This window comes from Camelus ferus, chromosome 16 (genome assembly GCF_009834535.1).
Source record: "Camelus ferus isolate YT-003-E chromosome 16, BCGSAC_Cfer_1.0, whole genome shotgun sequence".
NCBI classification, from domain to species: domain Eukaryota; kingdom Metazoa; phylum Chordata; class Mammalia; order Artiodactyla; family Camelidae; genus Camelus; species Camelus ferus.
The window spans coordinates 19,600,651-19,614,313 of record NC_045711.1 but is presented as its reverse complement, the minus strand read 5'-3'; the positions used below and the strand labels follow the sequence as shown (position 1 = coordinate 19,614,313).

Below are 13,663 nucleotides of genomic sequence, written 5' to 3'. Positions count from 1 at the left end.
GTCCCACCCAACCCCAAGGCAAGGCCCCAGGTTCCCCCCGAGGGCAAGTCAAAAACAACTCTACTGACCTCTTACTTCCCATGGTTCTTTTATATCTCTGGGGGCACCTGCTGGGAGCCAGGCACTTGCTGTTCTGGGCAAGAGTCCTGCTCTGGAGAGGCTGACGTGCCAGGAGGGCGACGCAGTGAGGCTGCCACGGAGGCCTGAGGGAGCTGACTGCCGGGAAAGGAAACCGGGCCTGCGTGGGGTCCACAAGTTCTATGTGGGGTCCACAGGCCCTGCGAGGGGTCCACAGGCCCTGGTTGGGGTCCACGAGCCCTGGGTGGGGTTTACAGACCCTGGGTGGGGTCCACGGGCTCTGTGGGGTCTTCCCCTCCCCAGCCAGGCTGCTGCCTCCTTCTGCTCCCTCATGTGCTCTCCGACTCCAGGGCCTTTGCATGCTGCCCTCTCTCCGGGAAGCTCCTCCCCACATATCTGGCAAACACCTACTCCCCCTCCAGATCTCAGAGGAAATACCACTTCCTTGGAAGACCCACCTTGGTCCCCCCACAGGGCGTCCCTTGCTTTGCTGCATGGCACCCTGTGTTCCTTTCACTCAGGGATCAAGCCGTATTGTCACTGCTGGTGCGGTGGGCGTGGCTCATGCCCCACCTGGACCCCAGCTGCTGTGTCAGTTGTTCAAGGTTCCCAGCTGCCCCTTCTCTGAGCACCATTCTGGGCCAATAGGAGCCAGCTGGGCCTGAACTGGCTGAGAGGCAGCACCTCAGGCTCGGCAGGAACTGACTGCTGAGGGCACAAAAGCCCAGCCCCGCCCTCGGGTTGGGCAGCTCCTGGCCCTTCAGGCTCCTGGGCCCAGGCCAGCCCGCAGGACCCACCTGCCTTTCAGCTCTTCTCCTGCTTCCCTCCCCGCCCCCCGTGGAGCCCTCCCCAAGGGATCACATGCAAACAAATCCCCGTTGCCCGCTCCACCTCCAGGGACCGGCTGTCCCCTGAGCCCCTAGAGTGACGTCAGGAGCTGGGCTGACCCGCTTCCTACCAGGGTTCCAATGCCGAGCACACGGCAGCAATTCAAACACTTCTTGAGGGAGTGAATGGACCTCTTATTTCTCATGTAGGGAAACTGAGGCCCAGAGAAGGCCAGTGACATACACTTAAGAGGCAGAAGGTCTTCAAGATTCGGTCTGGCCTTGGGTAAGGACAGCCCTCTTCTGTGCTTTCTTGGCAGCACTGAGAGGGAAAGAAAGCAGGGGCCCAGAGCCCTCAGTGGGCCCGAGTTCCAGGGGCACCAAGCTCGCCACCCTTCCTGTTTCCCCAGGCTCAGCTGAGGCAGAAGATCGCTCTCTGGGTGGGACGCCCACAGGACCGGCCCCATTCGTCCATCCGCCCACTAGACAAAAGCCCTCAGAGCACTACTGCACCCTGCTCTGGGCAGCGGGCGCCCGGCAGTGAACGAAGGACACTGCGACCCCTGCCCTCACGGGCTCTCCGCGGGGCAGGGAGGGGCGGGGAGGCAGAGGGAGCAGCCCATGCAAAGGTCCCGGGTGGGGAGGAAAATGCCGTGTTTTCAAAGAACTAGAGGGAGGCAGGGTGCCTGGAGCAGAGGCGCAGGAGAGGGAGGGAGAGGATGAGCTGGACAAGGCAGGGCTGGATGGACAGCATCTCAGAGGCTGGAGAAAGGTGGGGATTTTATCTTCATAAAGTGTGGAAGGAAGCCAGGGAGGGAGTCAGGCATGGGGGTTAAAAACCTGGTTCTGGTTTTAAGACCACTTTGGTCCTGGGTGGAGGGTGGGCAGCGGAGGGGTGGGGAGTGACCTCTGAGGCCCCACTGCTCTGGTTCCTGGCCTCTCAGTGCGAAGGAGAAGCCCACCGTGACTTCCTCCCAAGTCATGGGGCCCCCAGCCCAGAAGACAGATTTGGGGAGGATACACTGAGGCAGACCCTCTGGCTGGGAGGGTGGTGGCATCTTGGTCAAATGGCTCGACCTGAAGGCCGCAGCGGGGCTAGGGGCCTGAGGCCCAGCTCTGACCCCAGCTCAGATAACTCCCCCCGGTGCCCTGACTGACTTCCTTCCGAACAGCAGACCTCAAACGGAAGCGAGCACGTGCTCAGTGAACACTGGTCCCCAATCCCCTACCCCACCCGTTCTACTGTTTTAAAGCAGATTCTGCGTTGGACTCATCTCCTCCCTGGGGAGGCAGGAAAGCGCAGGGCAAGCCGGTGGGCACAGCCACACACAGACGGGGCCCCACTGTCCCCCACCTGGTGGACTTGTGGAGCACGAGGTCAAAGCACTCGCTGAGGGAAGGTTCCCTCTCCCTCTCTGCGAGCCAGATCCTGAGCACCCCTTTCCTGCCGCTGGGGAGACTGAGGTCAGATCACTGAGCAAGTGCGTGGCCTGGGGTCTGATCCAGGGTCACAGCCAGGGCGGGGCCCCCAGAGACTCCTGAGCTCTGGTGCTGTGAAGTTTGAGCAGTAAATCATCACCAAGCTCCAACAGGGCAGGTCCTGCCCTGGGGGCTGGGCAGCCGCTGCTGGCTGGGATTCTGGTACTGGGGTCCCAGGGAAAGCTCCAGGGCCAGGGAAGGCGAGCCCCAGCCCACACCACAATCAAGCCAAGCCCTCCAGGTCCAACCTAAGGGAACATCCACCTAGAAGCCGCAGCAACCACCCCCACCCTCCACAGCCTCCTGCAACGTCCTCACCAAAAGCTGTCACTGCCCGGGCTTCTCACCTGTCGTCTGGAATCGTCAGCCGGGTCCGCCAGAACGAGGGACCCCGATCCCTCGCTGATGCAGAGGAGTTCTCCACTCCGGGAAAGTTGGGCCAAAGGACAGAATCCTCTCTCCTTGGGACAGATGACCATCTCCTTTCCCCAGGATGCCCGTCCGTGCTGTTCTCCCTGACAGCAGCCCTTGTCGGCCTCTGTCCCCTCACCACCCCCAGCCTCAATTCCTCCAAGCCGCCACCCACACCCCCGGCTTCCCCTCCAGTCACGGCAGTGAGGACCAGGGCTGCCTCTTGCCGGGGCCTCCCCCACTACCATGGGTCCCGGGAGAGAGCGCTGGTCTCCTGCACCCAGCGCACGCCTGCCCTGCACGTGGGGGCCTCACCAGACCTGGAAGAACAGGGAGAGGTCTGCGAGGAGGCTGCGTTGTGTCCTCACCCTGAGCCGCTACTGTGTCCCACCGACCCCTCCCCCTGCAGGCGCTGAGCCAGCCGGGGACTTTCAGACACACATCTCCACACGGTGGCACTCAAAGAGATCAAAATGCATTTAATGTGGTCTAGTCTCATGGCCTATGTCTTTAGATACTGCTATGTATTGAAAATAACATGACAATTCTCCAGTTTTACCATTTAAAATAGATCTGACGTCTATTTGACCTCACACAAGGCAGACACCCCTGTGCAGGGGCCTCCTTCCCACCAGGCCCCCTGCCCCCGCCAGGACCCTCGGGCGGCAGGGGGAGCACAGCACCAGCAGGGGACGGGGGGCGGGGCGGGGAGGGGGCACTGAGCTGAGAGACAGGCTCAGGCCTGCACACGGACATACCACCCCCGCGGACATGCGTGTGCACACGCCCCCGGGACCCGCACAGGTTCCCACATGCACACATATGGCCCCTGCTGAGGGGGCTGGGCACAGCTGCTGCACAAGTGCTCCACACACACACGTATGTGTTCACGTGACAGACACACACAGGCTTCCTACATGCAGTCTGTGTGCAAATGCTCATCTTGGAAGCCATGTACACACATACACATGTAGCTATCACCTTGAACCCAGGTACACACAGCCCACACGGACACAGTCAGGCAGAGGCCTGGGGGGATCACTAGGCGCAGCCAAGGCCCACGGCTCGTATCCACCCTGAGTGTTGTGTGCCCAGCCTCACCGCCTGGTAAGCATTCAAACCAACGCCCGCACCTACAACACGCACACACAGACAGACTCTGGGTGCACATGCACACAACCATGTGAGTGTGTGCACACACGTGTGTATCATGCCTAGGCACCGTCAGCCCGTGTTCACATGCACGTGGAGATCATCGTGTGCACACATCTGCACACCACTCCCATGTACAGTGGATGCACACGCTTGTGCACTTACAGGCAAAGCCAAAACTGGGCATGTTTCACCTGCACACGTGAGACCAGGTCACACAGGAACCCTCGCCCTTGGTGCTCCCGCGGCCCCTCCCCGTGGAAGCAGCTCAGGGTCTCAGGGCAGAGGGTGCCCTGGCCAACTCCAGCCTCTGCACCACCAGATCCAGGCTTCGAGAAACTTCCTGGGAATACCAGCCTGGGCGGGGGCAGGCTGGTACACATCATGTACGCACATGCACACGCACACGCACGGCACACGGCACGCCGCAAACTCCACACACAGGCACACGCCTGGGGACCACGTGACCCTCCCTCTGCACACACAGCTCCGCCCATCCGCCCTCCCGTTTCAAGGGCACTAAAGAGGGAGACTATTTTGGTCTTTAGCACAAGCAATAAATAAATAAATAAATAAATACAGGGGAGGGAAAAAGAGGGCAGAGGAGTTTGAAAACGCAGCATCTGCCTTTGGTGAGAAACGAAAGGCAGCTCAGGGCAGCTCTCCTGCAGGGTCTGCGGCCTGAGCCGTCCGCACAGGCCTGGGAGGCAGTGCACCAGGCCACCCAAGATGGCCAGGGCCTCGGGGAAGCCAGGGCCCCTGGGCTCTGCCCAGGGTAGGGTGAGTAGAGGGCTGGCCCAGCAAGCCCACAGGCCGGCCCCCAGCACCCGGGCCGCCTCACCCCTGCCTGGCTTGGCCTGGCGGTCAGGGCGGCATTTGAGGGGGGAGGGGGTGAATGCTCCCATGTGGCTCCTGGTGGGAGCACTCATCCCCCAGGACGAAGGCTGAGAAAAGCTCAGGGCGGGAAGGGGCTGAGGGCCCTCGGGCAGGTCCTGAGAGGGGAGAGCTGCCTCCACCTGCCCCAGGCTGACCCTCCTGATGTGACCCGTGACCGGAAACAAGGTGGGGTCTGAGGCTTGGACAGGGTGCCGGGACTCCGGGGCAGGGGAGGGGACTGCCAGCCCTGGCTTCCAGCTGCTGTGGGGGTAGGAGGAGCGAGAGGCAGCAGCCCCTCGCAGCCCCTCACCCCCCCGGCTCGCTGTGCGACTTCACACTCTGCCGCAGTCTCCCCTCGAGCTGGGGTCCCTGCACCTTCTGGTCGCATGAGCTGTCCTGGAGCAGCCTGGGGAGGCGGCCTGGGGAGGTGCAGGCTGCTAGTTACTGGCTTCCTGACGGGCCTGGTCACTTGAGATGATGTTCCTGGTAGTTCTGGGAAGGGCTCAGCCCCTGCCAGCAGCTTCCTTGCTAAGAATAAGCCTGCCTTGGGCAGCTCTTGTGGCAGCAGAGCCAAAAGCAGGTGACAAATAAGGGGGCCCCAATCCTCCTCCTGACCAAGGTGCCTGCACGTGTGCCACCAAACCCCCAGTCACTCACTGACAAGCCCAGGCCTTCACGAGGGCTGTTGCTCTGCATCCAGCCGCAGGGCTCAGCCTGGCTGGGCCCCAACTGGGCTCACCTGCACTGCCCTCTTGGTGAGGGTGAGTGCCAGGTGGGCCTGGCCTCTGCAGACAGAGGGCCTGGCAGGGACTTCCTGGTGGAGTGGGGGCAGCAGGCAGGATGGGCAAGTCCAGTAACAACAGTCATGGCTGGAGCCAGGCCACAGACCAGGGTCTCTAAGGCACAACTCATGCTGGGGCCGTGGGTGGGCGGATCCACTTCCCTGGAGTCGGGGAACCCAGCTTCCCTTCCCACGGAGCCACCCACCCCTGTATGTCCCACCGCCCCCCGTGGAACGGGTGGAGGCCTCTGGGCAGAAAGGAGAAGGAAGCGGAACAGGAGAATCCGGTGGGTTGGGGAGATCAGACCCTCCACAGCAGGCAGGTCCCACACTGGCCCCGAGACACACCTCTAAGGTACAAACTCAAACTCAGAAAACTCAAACTGGATTTTTCCTGGTCCTTACCCCACCCAGTGACGCTGGAGAGCTTTTGTTACAATCATTAACATGGTCTTCATTCTGCCATCACAAACAGAAGCCAGGGCAACCGAGAGCAGAAATAATGAGGTGAGCCCAGTGCTCACCCACAGGCCACACCGCTGCCTCCCCAGGAGAGGCCATCCAGCCTCGGGGACCTTCTGGTAACTCCACCCAGCTGCTTGCATCCGAGCAGACTAATGGAATTCTAATTGCCCTCCCACCCACCCCACCCCAAATTATAAAAATTTGTTTCACTCACATGTTAATTTTTTTTTTTTTTTTTTGTAAACTGTCTTACTCAAACTAAGGTTGAGAAAGCCAAAACCAAAAGTTTTAACTTTCTCCCCAAGTTAAAAACCAATGAGGCGCCCTGCAGCCTGCCAGCCTTCGCCCACAGAGGCTGGGTGGCTGGCTAGCATTTCTGGGCAGGCTGCAGCTCCAAACTCAGGCAGAAGCCCCTGGCTTCTGTGGCCCGGCCCCCAGGAGGCCACCTTCCTGCCCCTCTGCCTGCTCCAGCCTCTGAAGCCGCTCCAGCCGCCCACTCTCCCACCAACCTCCTGAGGCCATTGTGAAGAAACGTAAAACATCTACAACTCTACTGAGTCTGCAGCCGGGGCCCAAGCCGGCTCTGCTCAGGCCCGGGGCCCTCGCAGGACAGGGGCCTCTCCCCGGCGGGGCGGTGCTGCACCTTGGCCCTCGATGGCTCAGATTTCTGACTCCCGTCTGTAGGGCCGCTGCTCGAGGGTGGCGCCACCGGCCTGGGGCCGGTCAAAGTCATGCCTGGCCTGGGGGCTGTGTCTGCCCTGGTCTCCATCCGCCTCGTCCTCCTCCTCGCGGCTCAAGAAGGCCAGCTCATTCTCGTAGCAGAAGGAGTTGGCACTGGGCAGCAGGAACTTGTTCTCCACCAGGTCCTTGGCGCTGCAGCGGGGCGTGGACGGTACCTCGTACGTCTTGTGGAAGTGCGAGTAGTCAATCTTGTACTGGTTCTTCTCCTCGAAGAGGACGGGCTCAAAGCGGTGGCCCCACAGGATCTCATTGGCCAGGTAGGAGCTGCGGGCCTGCGTAGTCATGGCCGTGGCCTCCACCATGCCCTCCAGGATGACCACAATCTCGAAGTCGTCCGTCTCCAGGTCCTGCCGGCTGATGCCGAACAGTGGGCTGGCCTCGTCGATCTCGTGCAGGATGGTGATGGGCGACACCAGGAAGATGCGGTCCAGGCCCTTGTCGAAGCCCACGTCGATGTCGATCTGGTCCAGCGGGATGTACTCGCCCTCCTCCGTGACGCGGGGCTTGATGAGCTGCGCCCGCACGTGGGCCTCCACGATGTGGCTCTTGCGCAGGTTGCCCACGCGCCACATGAGGCAGAGCTTGCCGTCCCGCAGCGCCACCACCGCATTGTGGCTGAACAGCAGCGTCTGTGCCCGCTTCTTGGGCCGCGCCATCTTGGCCATGATGGCGCCGATCATGAAGGAGTCGATGATGCAGCCCACGATGGACTGCGCCACCACCATGAAGACGGCCAGCGGGCACTCCTCCGTTACGCAGCGCAGGCCGTAGCCGATGGTGGTCTGCGTCTCGATGGAGAACAGGAAGGCCGCCATGAAGCCGTGCACCTGCATCACGCAGGGCGTGCGGCCGCGGCCCTCCGCTGGCTCCAGGTCCCCGTGGGCCACAGCAATGACCCAGAAGATGACACCAAACAGCAGCCAGGAGGCAAGGAAGGCCAGCGAGAAGATGAGCAGCATGTAGCGCCAGCGGATGTCCACGCAGGTGGTGAACATGTCGGCCAGGTAGCGCTGTGACTTCTCGTCCATGTTGGCAAACTCGATGTTGCACTGGCCATTCTTCTTGACGAAGCGGTTCCGGCACCGGCGCCGCGTGTGCACCTTGCCGTTGCCAAAGCCATTGGCGCCCGACATGGTGACCAGGTGCAGCCCGTCCTCCTCCGACGACACAATGCTGTAGGGGTTGGCACGGCCGGCCGCAGTCATCCCGGGGGCGGGGGTACCCTGGCCTGCCCCCAGGCCAGCTCCAGGCGGGGCAGCTCCTGAAACAGAGAGGACGCAGGGCTGGCAGGGCTGGCAGGGCAGCCACACCCACCCGCGCCCCCACGCCCACCCAGGGCCCTCGGCTGACCCCTTGACTCTGACTTACCTGCAGCCCAGATCCTGCTCTTCCCTCCCACCAAGCCGGCTCCTCACCCACCTCCTCGGCCAGGGAGACGGCCTCTCCATCCTCCCAGCTGCTCCAGACAAGAACTCTGGGTCCATCCTCGGTTCCCCTACTCCTACCAAGGCTCTGCTTTCAAAATATGTTCAATATCCAACCCCTTCCTCCACCCTCTCGGCCTTAGTTCTGACATCACCCACCAAGACCACTGTGATGGCCAACCCACTGGCCTCCCTGGGGCAGCCACAAGTCAATTCGTCCTCTGCGGGGACCCTTCAGATCTCACCCCCAGACCCACCTGGACACTCTCCTCTCGGCTTCAGCTTCAGTGCCACAGGGATGCCTCCAGGGGCCTCCCTGCGCACCCCACTCAGGACCTCACCGTGATCCCATAGCATTGACCTCTGACCTCACAACAGTGACAGTAGCAACAGCAAGGAGCCGCTCGGGGCTGCACCCACCATCCCACCATCAGCTCCTTGAGTGCAGGAAGTTTGCTCTTCGTTCATTGCTGTTTCACCCCAGGGGCTGGAGCTAAGCCTGGCCTGACGGACACCCCAAGCCAGGCCCCACCCACCCTCTTGATGCTCATGCTCTCCAGCCCAGTTGCCAACCCCAGGTGCCCACGCTCAGTGCCTACATGCCACGCCCGCGACCTCCCCATCACCAGCTGTGGTGGGAGGGGGCCCGTGAGTCAGCACCCAGGGGGTCACTGATGCAGACCTCAGCCCAAGGGCCTCCACCACCCCTGCCTTCCTCAGCTCTGAACAGGAGCTCGTAGCGAGAACTCAGAAGAGTCCTGGTCCTCAGTCCATACGGCATAGTACCTGGGTGGACGCCTGCACACACACACACACACACACACACAAACACACACACACACACACACACACACACACACACACCCCACACACACCCCAGGTGGTCCAAACAAATCCCGCCTCAGGGCTGGCGGCAAGCACCCAGCCCCCGATGCCCCACTGGCTCTGGGCTGGCCTGTTGGTACCGGGCTGAGGCATCGGCACCACTTGGCCCTGTGGGCACGGAGGCCATCTGGCCGTTAGCATCAGGTGCTCAGCGGGCCTGGCCTGGCAGGGCGTGGAGGAACTGGGCGTGCTCCCCGCCACCGATGTACCCCACAACCCCCACCCCCACCCAGTCGCACTACGAGGTCAGAGCTAGAAGACCCTGGGGACCCGTGAGGGCCTGGAAGACGCTGAGCCACAGGGAACGTCCCATGGTGGCCGGGCCAGGAGAGGGGGGATACAGGAAGTGACAGCCAGGACTCAGCCCTGGCGTGTGGGACCAGAGCCTCAGAGAGGGCATTACCTGTGAGTGGCCCCTGCTTCAGACCCTGGGAGAAGGTGAGGGTGGAGCCCACACAGTCAGCCAGGCTGCGGACCCCTCCCAGGGCCCACCTCGGTTACTGGTGCTACTGGACCCCCAGGTCTGGCGGGTACGGGACACTCACACGTGAGGGAGCCAGCCTATCCAGACGCAGGAGAGCAGGCCAGGCCCCCACCAGGGCGGAGGGTGTCCGCAGACACTCGTGGGTCACCCTCTCAGTGGCCCAAGAAGGTGGCTACTCTGCTTACTTCTACTCTACGAATGGAGGTTCAGAGAGGTGAAGTGACTTCCCCAAAGCCACACAGCTTACTAAGCAGGAGAGCTGAAATCAGAGCCACTTCTGTCTACTTCAAGTTCTCCCACCGTGGGGACCCCAGGCTCTGCGGGGACCTCTCCTCACGCTGCCAGCCTCCGCCCACCGCTGCTCCAGCTGACCACCTCACCCTGGGTCTGAGGAGCTGAGGCCCGAGGCCGAAATGCTGGATGCTGCTTCTGCCTGGGCCAGGAGGCAGGGAGCCGGCGGCGGTGGGAACCCTGGGGACTGTGCCAGGAAGACAGCTCAGCCCTAGATTCCCGGGCCCTCCAGGGGAAGGTGGCCAGGGCTGGGGTGCTCAAATGCCGGCAGGAGGCCACCAGATGGCAGGGGGTGTGTTTGTGTGGCCAGGAGGCCTTGAGGGACGTCCAGCGGGTCATGGCTGCTCCAGGTGGGGCTCTGAGCAGCTCGAGGCCTGCAAGGGACAGAATTACAAGAATCAAAGGCCAGGAGAGCCCAGCCTGCCAGCTCCCAGGCAGGTGGGGGCATCACAGTGACCACTGGCATCTCTGCCCGGGCTGGGTTCCTGGGACCCACCCAGACTGTGTCACACAGGCCTGGGAATCCCCTCTTCTATTGACGGTCCTCCTAAAACCACAGAGAAGATCAACAGGGTCAGTTCACTCCAATCCCCCATTTCCCAGAGCTGGAAACTGATTCTCAGAGCAAAGTCACTTGTCCAAAGTCACCTGGAAGCCAAGGAGCAGAGACAGAGTTGATGGCTGCTTGTACAGGCGTGTGCACGTGCGTGTGTGAGATGTCAGGGCGCTTGGTGAATACGAGACCACAGAGAAAGGCCGGGAAGAGGACCCTTGAGTAGAAACTCCAGCACCACAAACTTGCCAAATGTCAGGGACCCTCCACACACAAGGCAAGAAGGTGACACAGCTCTGCGGTTTTCAAGAACTCGATTTAAGAAATGTAGGACAGTATCCTCACCCAGGGATGTACAGGCCTGTTTGGTTCCTGCCTGGTGGGTGCATATAGTTGGATCAGATAAGAAAGGAAATTAGGTTTGTTTTGCTGGAAGAGGCCTTAGCAAGCAAGGGAGCCAGATCCCCATTCTACAGATGGGAAAACTGAGGCAGGTCACAAAGCAACTCGTGCGCCAGGATGAGACAAATGGTAAAGACAAGTTAAGACCACGGTGTCGGACTCCCAGCTTGGCCTACAGGGGTCCCAGGCATTGCTGAAAGGGGAGGGGAGGGGCACTGGGGTACACTACCTGAGCAAGAGAAGGCAACTTCAGCAGCAAAGAGCAGGGTGTGGCAATCCCAGCAGGCCGGAACCAGAGAGCCCTGAGAGGTGGCAAAGCCGTCGGAGCCCAGCGTCCCTGGAGCCCGCTTCCCTGCCGGCCACGGCGCCCGTGCACAGAGTCTCCCGCATCCAGGAAGCTCGGAGCACCAGCAGGGCCTGGGCTGCGAGCTTTTAGAGAGGCAGCTAACATGTGACCTGCGGGTGGGGCCCGAAAGTCAGCAGGAGGTGCCTCCGGATGGAGCAGGACGCCCCATGCCCAGTCCCTGAGCCTCTGGGCCTCAGGTTTCGGCAACATCCGGGTGGACACCAGGCCCAGGCCTGGGCCCACACTCTCAGGTGCCAAGAAAGCGCCGGCTAGACGGCTCGAGGGAGGGGCGCAGAGGAGGGGCTGGTGACCCTTCCTGCAGAGCCCCGTAGGTGGCTGGGCCCCTTCAGAGGTATGAGCAGAGTAATCAGTATTTATCAGGCACTCACTACCTGCCAGGGACTGAGAGCGCCAATTAACTCACTTAATCCTAATAACAACATTCTGACTATTACTCCCATTTTCCAGATGAGGAAACTGAAGCTCAGAAAGACTGAGTCACTTGCCCAGGGTCACACAGCCTTTCAGGAGTGAGCTCCTAGTCTGGTGGGAAGGGCTAGGAAAGAAAGCAACCGCCAACCTGTTCAGGCCCCAAGGACAGACTGTGGGCATGACATTACTCAGCCTTCAAGGTCCCCCAATCCTGTGTGGTGATAAATCTCAGCACTCAGAAATCAGAGGCAAGACCTGATCAGCACCCCTGATCTGTGGCCATTCAGGCCTTGCTTGGAAAGTCCAGGCAAAAGGCACTCACTACGTCATGATCAAGTCCTATAGCCGGGAGAATCCTTAAAAATCACTTGTCTCAGGGAAAGCCGGCATGTGGCCTAGGTCCACCTCACTCTCCAGCCCAAGCCCACGGCGGACATCACCAATCCTTCGCAGAACGCCATCTCACTGCATCCTGCGACGGCCTCAATCCTTCCCAAGCCAGGCACTACCCATCAGACTCAGCCCAAGGGCTTGTAAAATCCAGCCCTTCACCGGCAGATGGGGAGACGGAGGCTCTGAGAGGGGCTCCCTTGCTCAGTCTCACAGGAGGTGAGAGGCTGCACCACAGCTCAGCTCCAAGGGCAGGGCTGCAGGGGTGGGGGAGGAAGGGGCGGGGGAGCAGGGAGCAGGAGGGGAGAAGGAGCTGGCACCCGGGACCAGCGAGGAGGCTGAGGCTGGCTGGGGAGGTGGAGGGCTGGGGGACTGACAGGTCTGTTCTCGCCGTCTGGGAGAAGAGGACATCTCCTGTGCTTGCCCACCTTTCCCAGAAAAACGCCCTCTCCCCCACATCCCCAGCGCTCAGATGGCCGGGTCGCCAGCGGCCTGCACACCTTCGGGGTCAACACGGCGCAGGCTTTCTGTGCCGGCAAGGCCCGTGCGAGGCCTGAGGAGAGGCACCTCGCATGTGCTGGGGATGCAGACAGCAGATGCTCGGCAGCCCCCACCCTCAGCCCTGCAAAGCCCACAGGCCCAGTTTCCAACCACCAACACCAGTCTTTCTGCCTGAAAGCTTGCTTTGGCCCCTGAAGCGGGCCCTGCCCATGCGTCAGCAGGCAAGGGGTTTAATGCCCCACTCCGAGCACTCCCTACCCCGAGGGGCACACTCGGGGTGCCGGGTTCCTCCGCCCCTGGGCCCCGCTCACAGGCCACAGCACCACGTGGCCAGGACGCTTCTCCTCGCCAAACTTCCTCCCTCCTCCCCTACCGCCCTCCCCCTCACAGGGTCACTTCCCCAGTCACCCCAGCCACAAGCCCGCCTCCTCCCGATCCTCTAGCCCCCAGATCCCTTTCCCCACCAGGTCCGGTGTATTGCACCCACGGAAGTATCAAAGCCGCCCATCCACTCCTTGCCCACAGCCACCCTCCTGTCCAGGCCATTCCTACCTGGACACAGCAACAGGTCCCTGACAGGTTTTCCTGTGGTGACCCTCACCCCATGTGGTCCAACCTCCAAGTCACAGCTAATGGGAATGCTAGAAATTCTCCCTATCTGTCAGGAATCAGCTGACACCCAACACTTCAGGAAGCCCTTGTAGACTCTCTGGCTTCTCCTGTGAGGACCTTGTATGAGAGGTGACCTTGCCTGTCCCCAGCTATGGCCAACCTCAGAGGTCCAGAGAAGCTGGTGCAGGCCTGGCACAGAGGAGCACCCAGGAACTGCCCACTGATCAGACAAAAGGATGAGGGAATGAGCTGCTGAATAGAGGGAGGGTGGGGAGACGGATGAGAACACAGTTACGTGTGCAGGTGAGTGGTCGAGCACATGGATGGATAAACAGGGCTGACAGATGCATGGAGGGTGATCAGAGGGATGGATGGGTTAGGTGGGCAATGATTGGATGGGTTGGGTGAATGGATTAGTGACTGGATGGATGGTGGACGGATGGATGGATGAGTGGCTAGCTGAATGGACAGATAGGTGTTGGGTGGAATGGATGACTAGATGGACAGGTGCACATTGGTGACCTCAGTGTTAC

The 13,663-nt window shown here is 61.3% G+C and overlaps 1 protein-coding gene across 10 annotated transcripts in view; it reads right to left on the bottom strand.

Annotated features, from left to right (window-relative positions):
* Positions 1–3,254: 3,254 nt before the first annotated feature.
* LOC102524042 (potassium inwardly rectifying channel subfamily J member 12) overlaps positions 3,255–13,663 on the bottom strand; it is a 34,988-nt gene continuing 24,579 nt past the window's right edge. For 4 of the 10 annotated variants that reach the window (XM_032499080.1, XM_032499079.1, XM_032499078.1 and 1 more), the window contains one exon: positions 3,255–8,071. In XM_032499080.1, coding sequence (XP_032354971.1) covers positions 6,729–8,015 — 1,287 coding nt within the window. In that variant the 5' untranslated portion in view covers positions 8,016–8,071 and the 3' untranslated portion in view covers positions 3,255–6,728. Of the gene's footprint in view, positions 13,658–13,663 lie in introns of those variants that run through there. The other 6 variants (XM_032499075.1, XM_032499073.1, XM_032499076.1 and 3 more) reach the window with 6 other exon arrangements.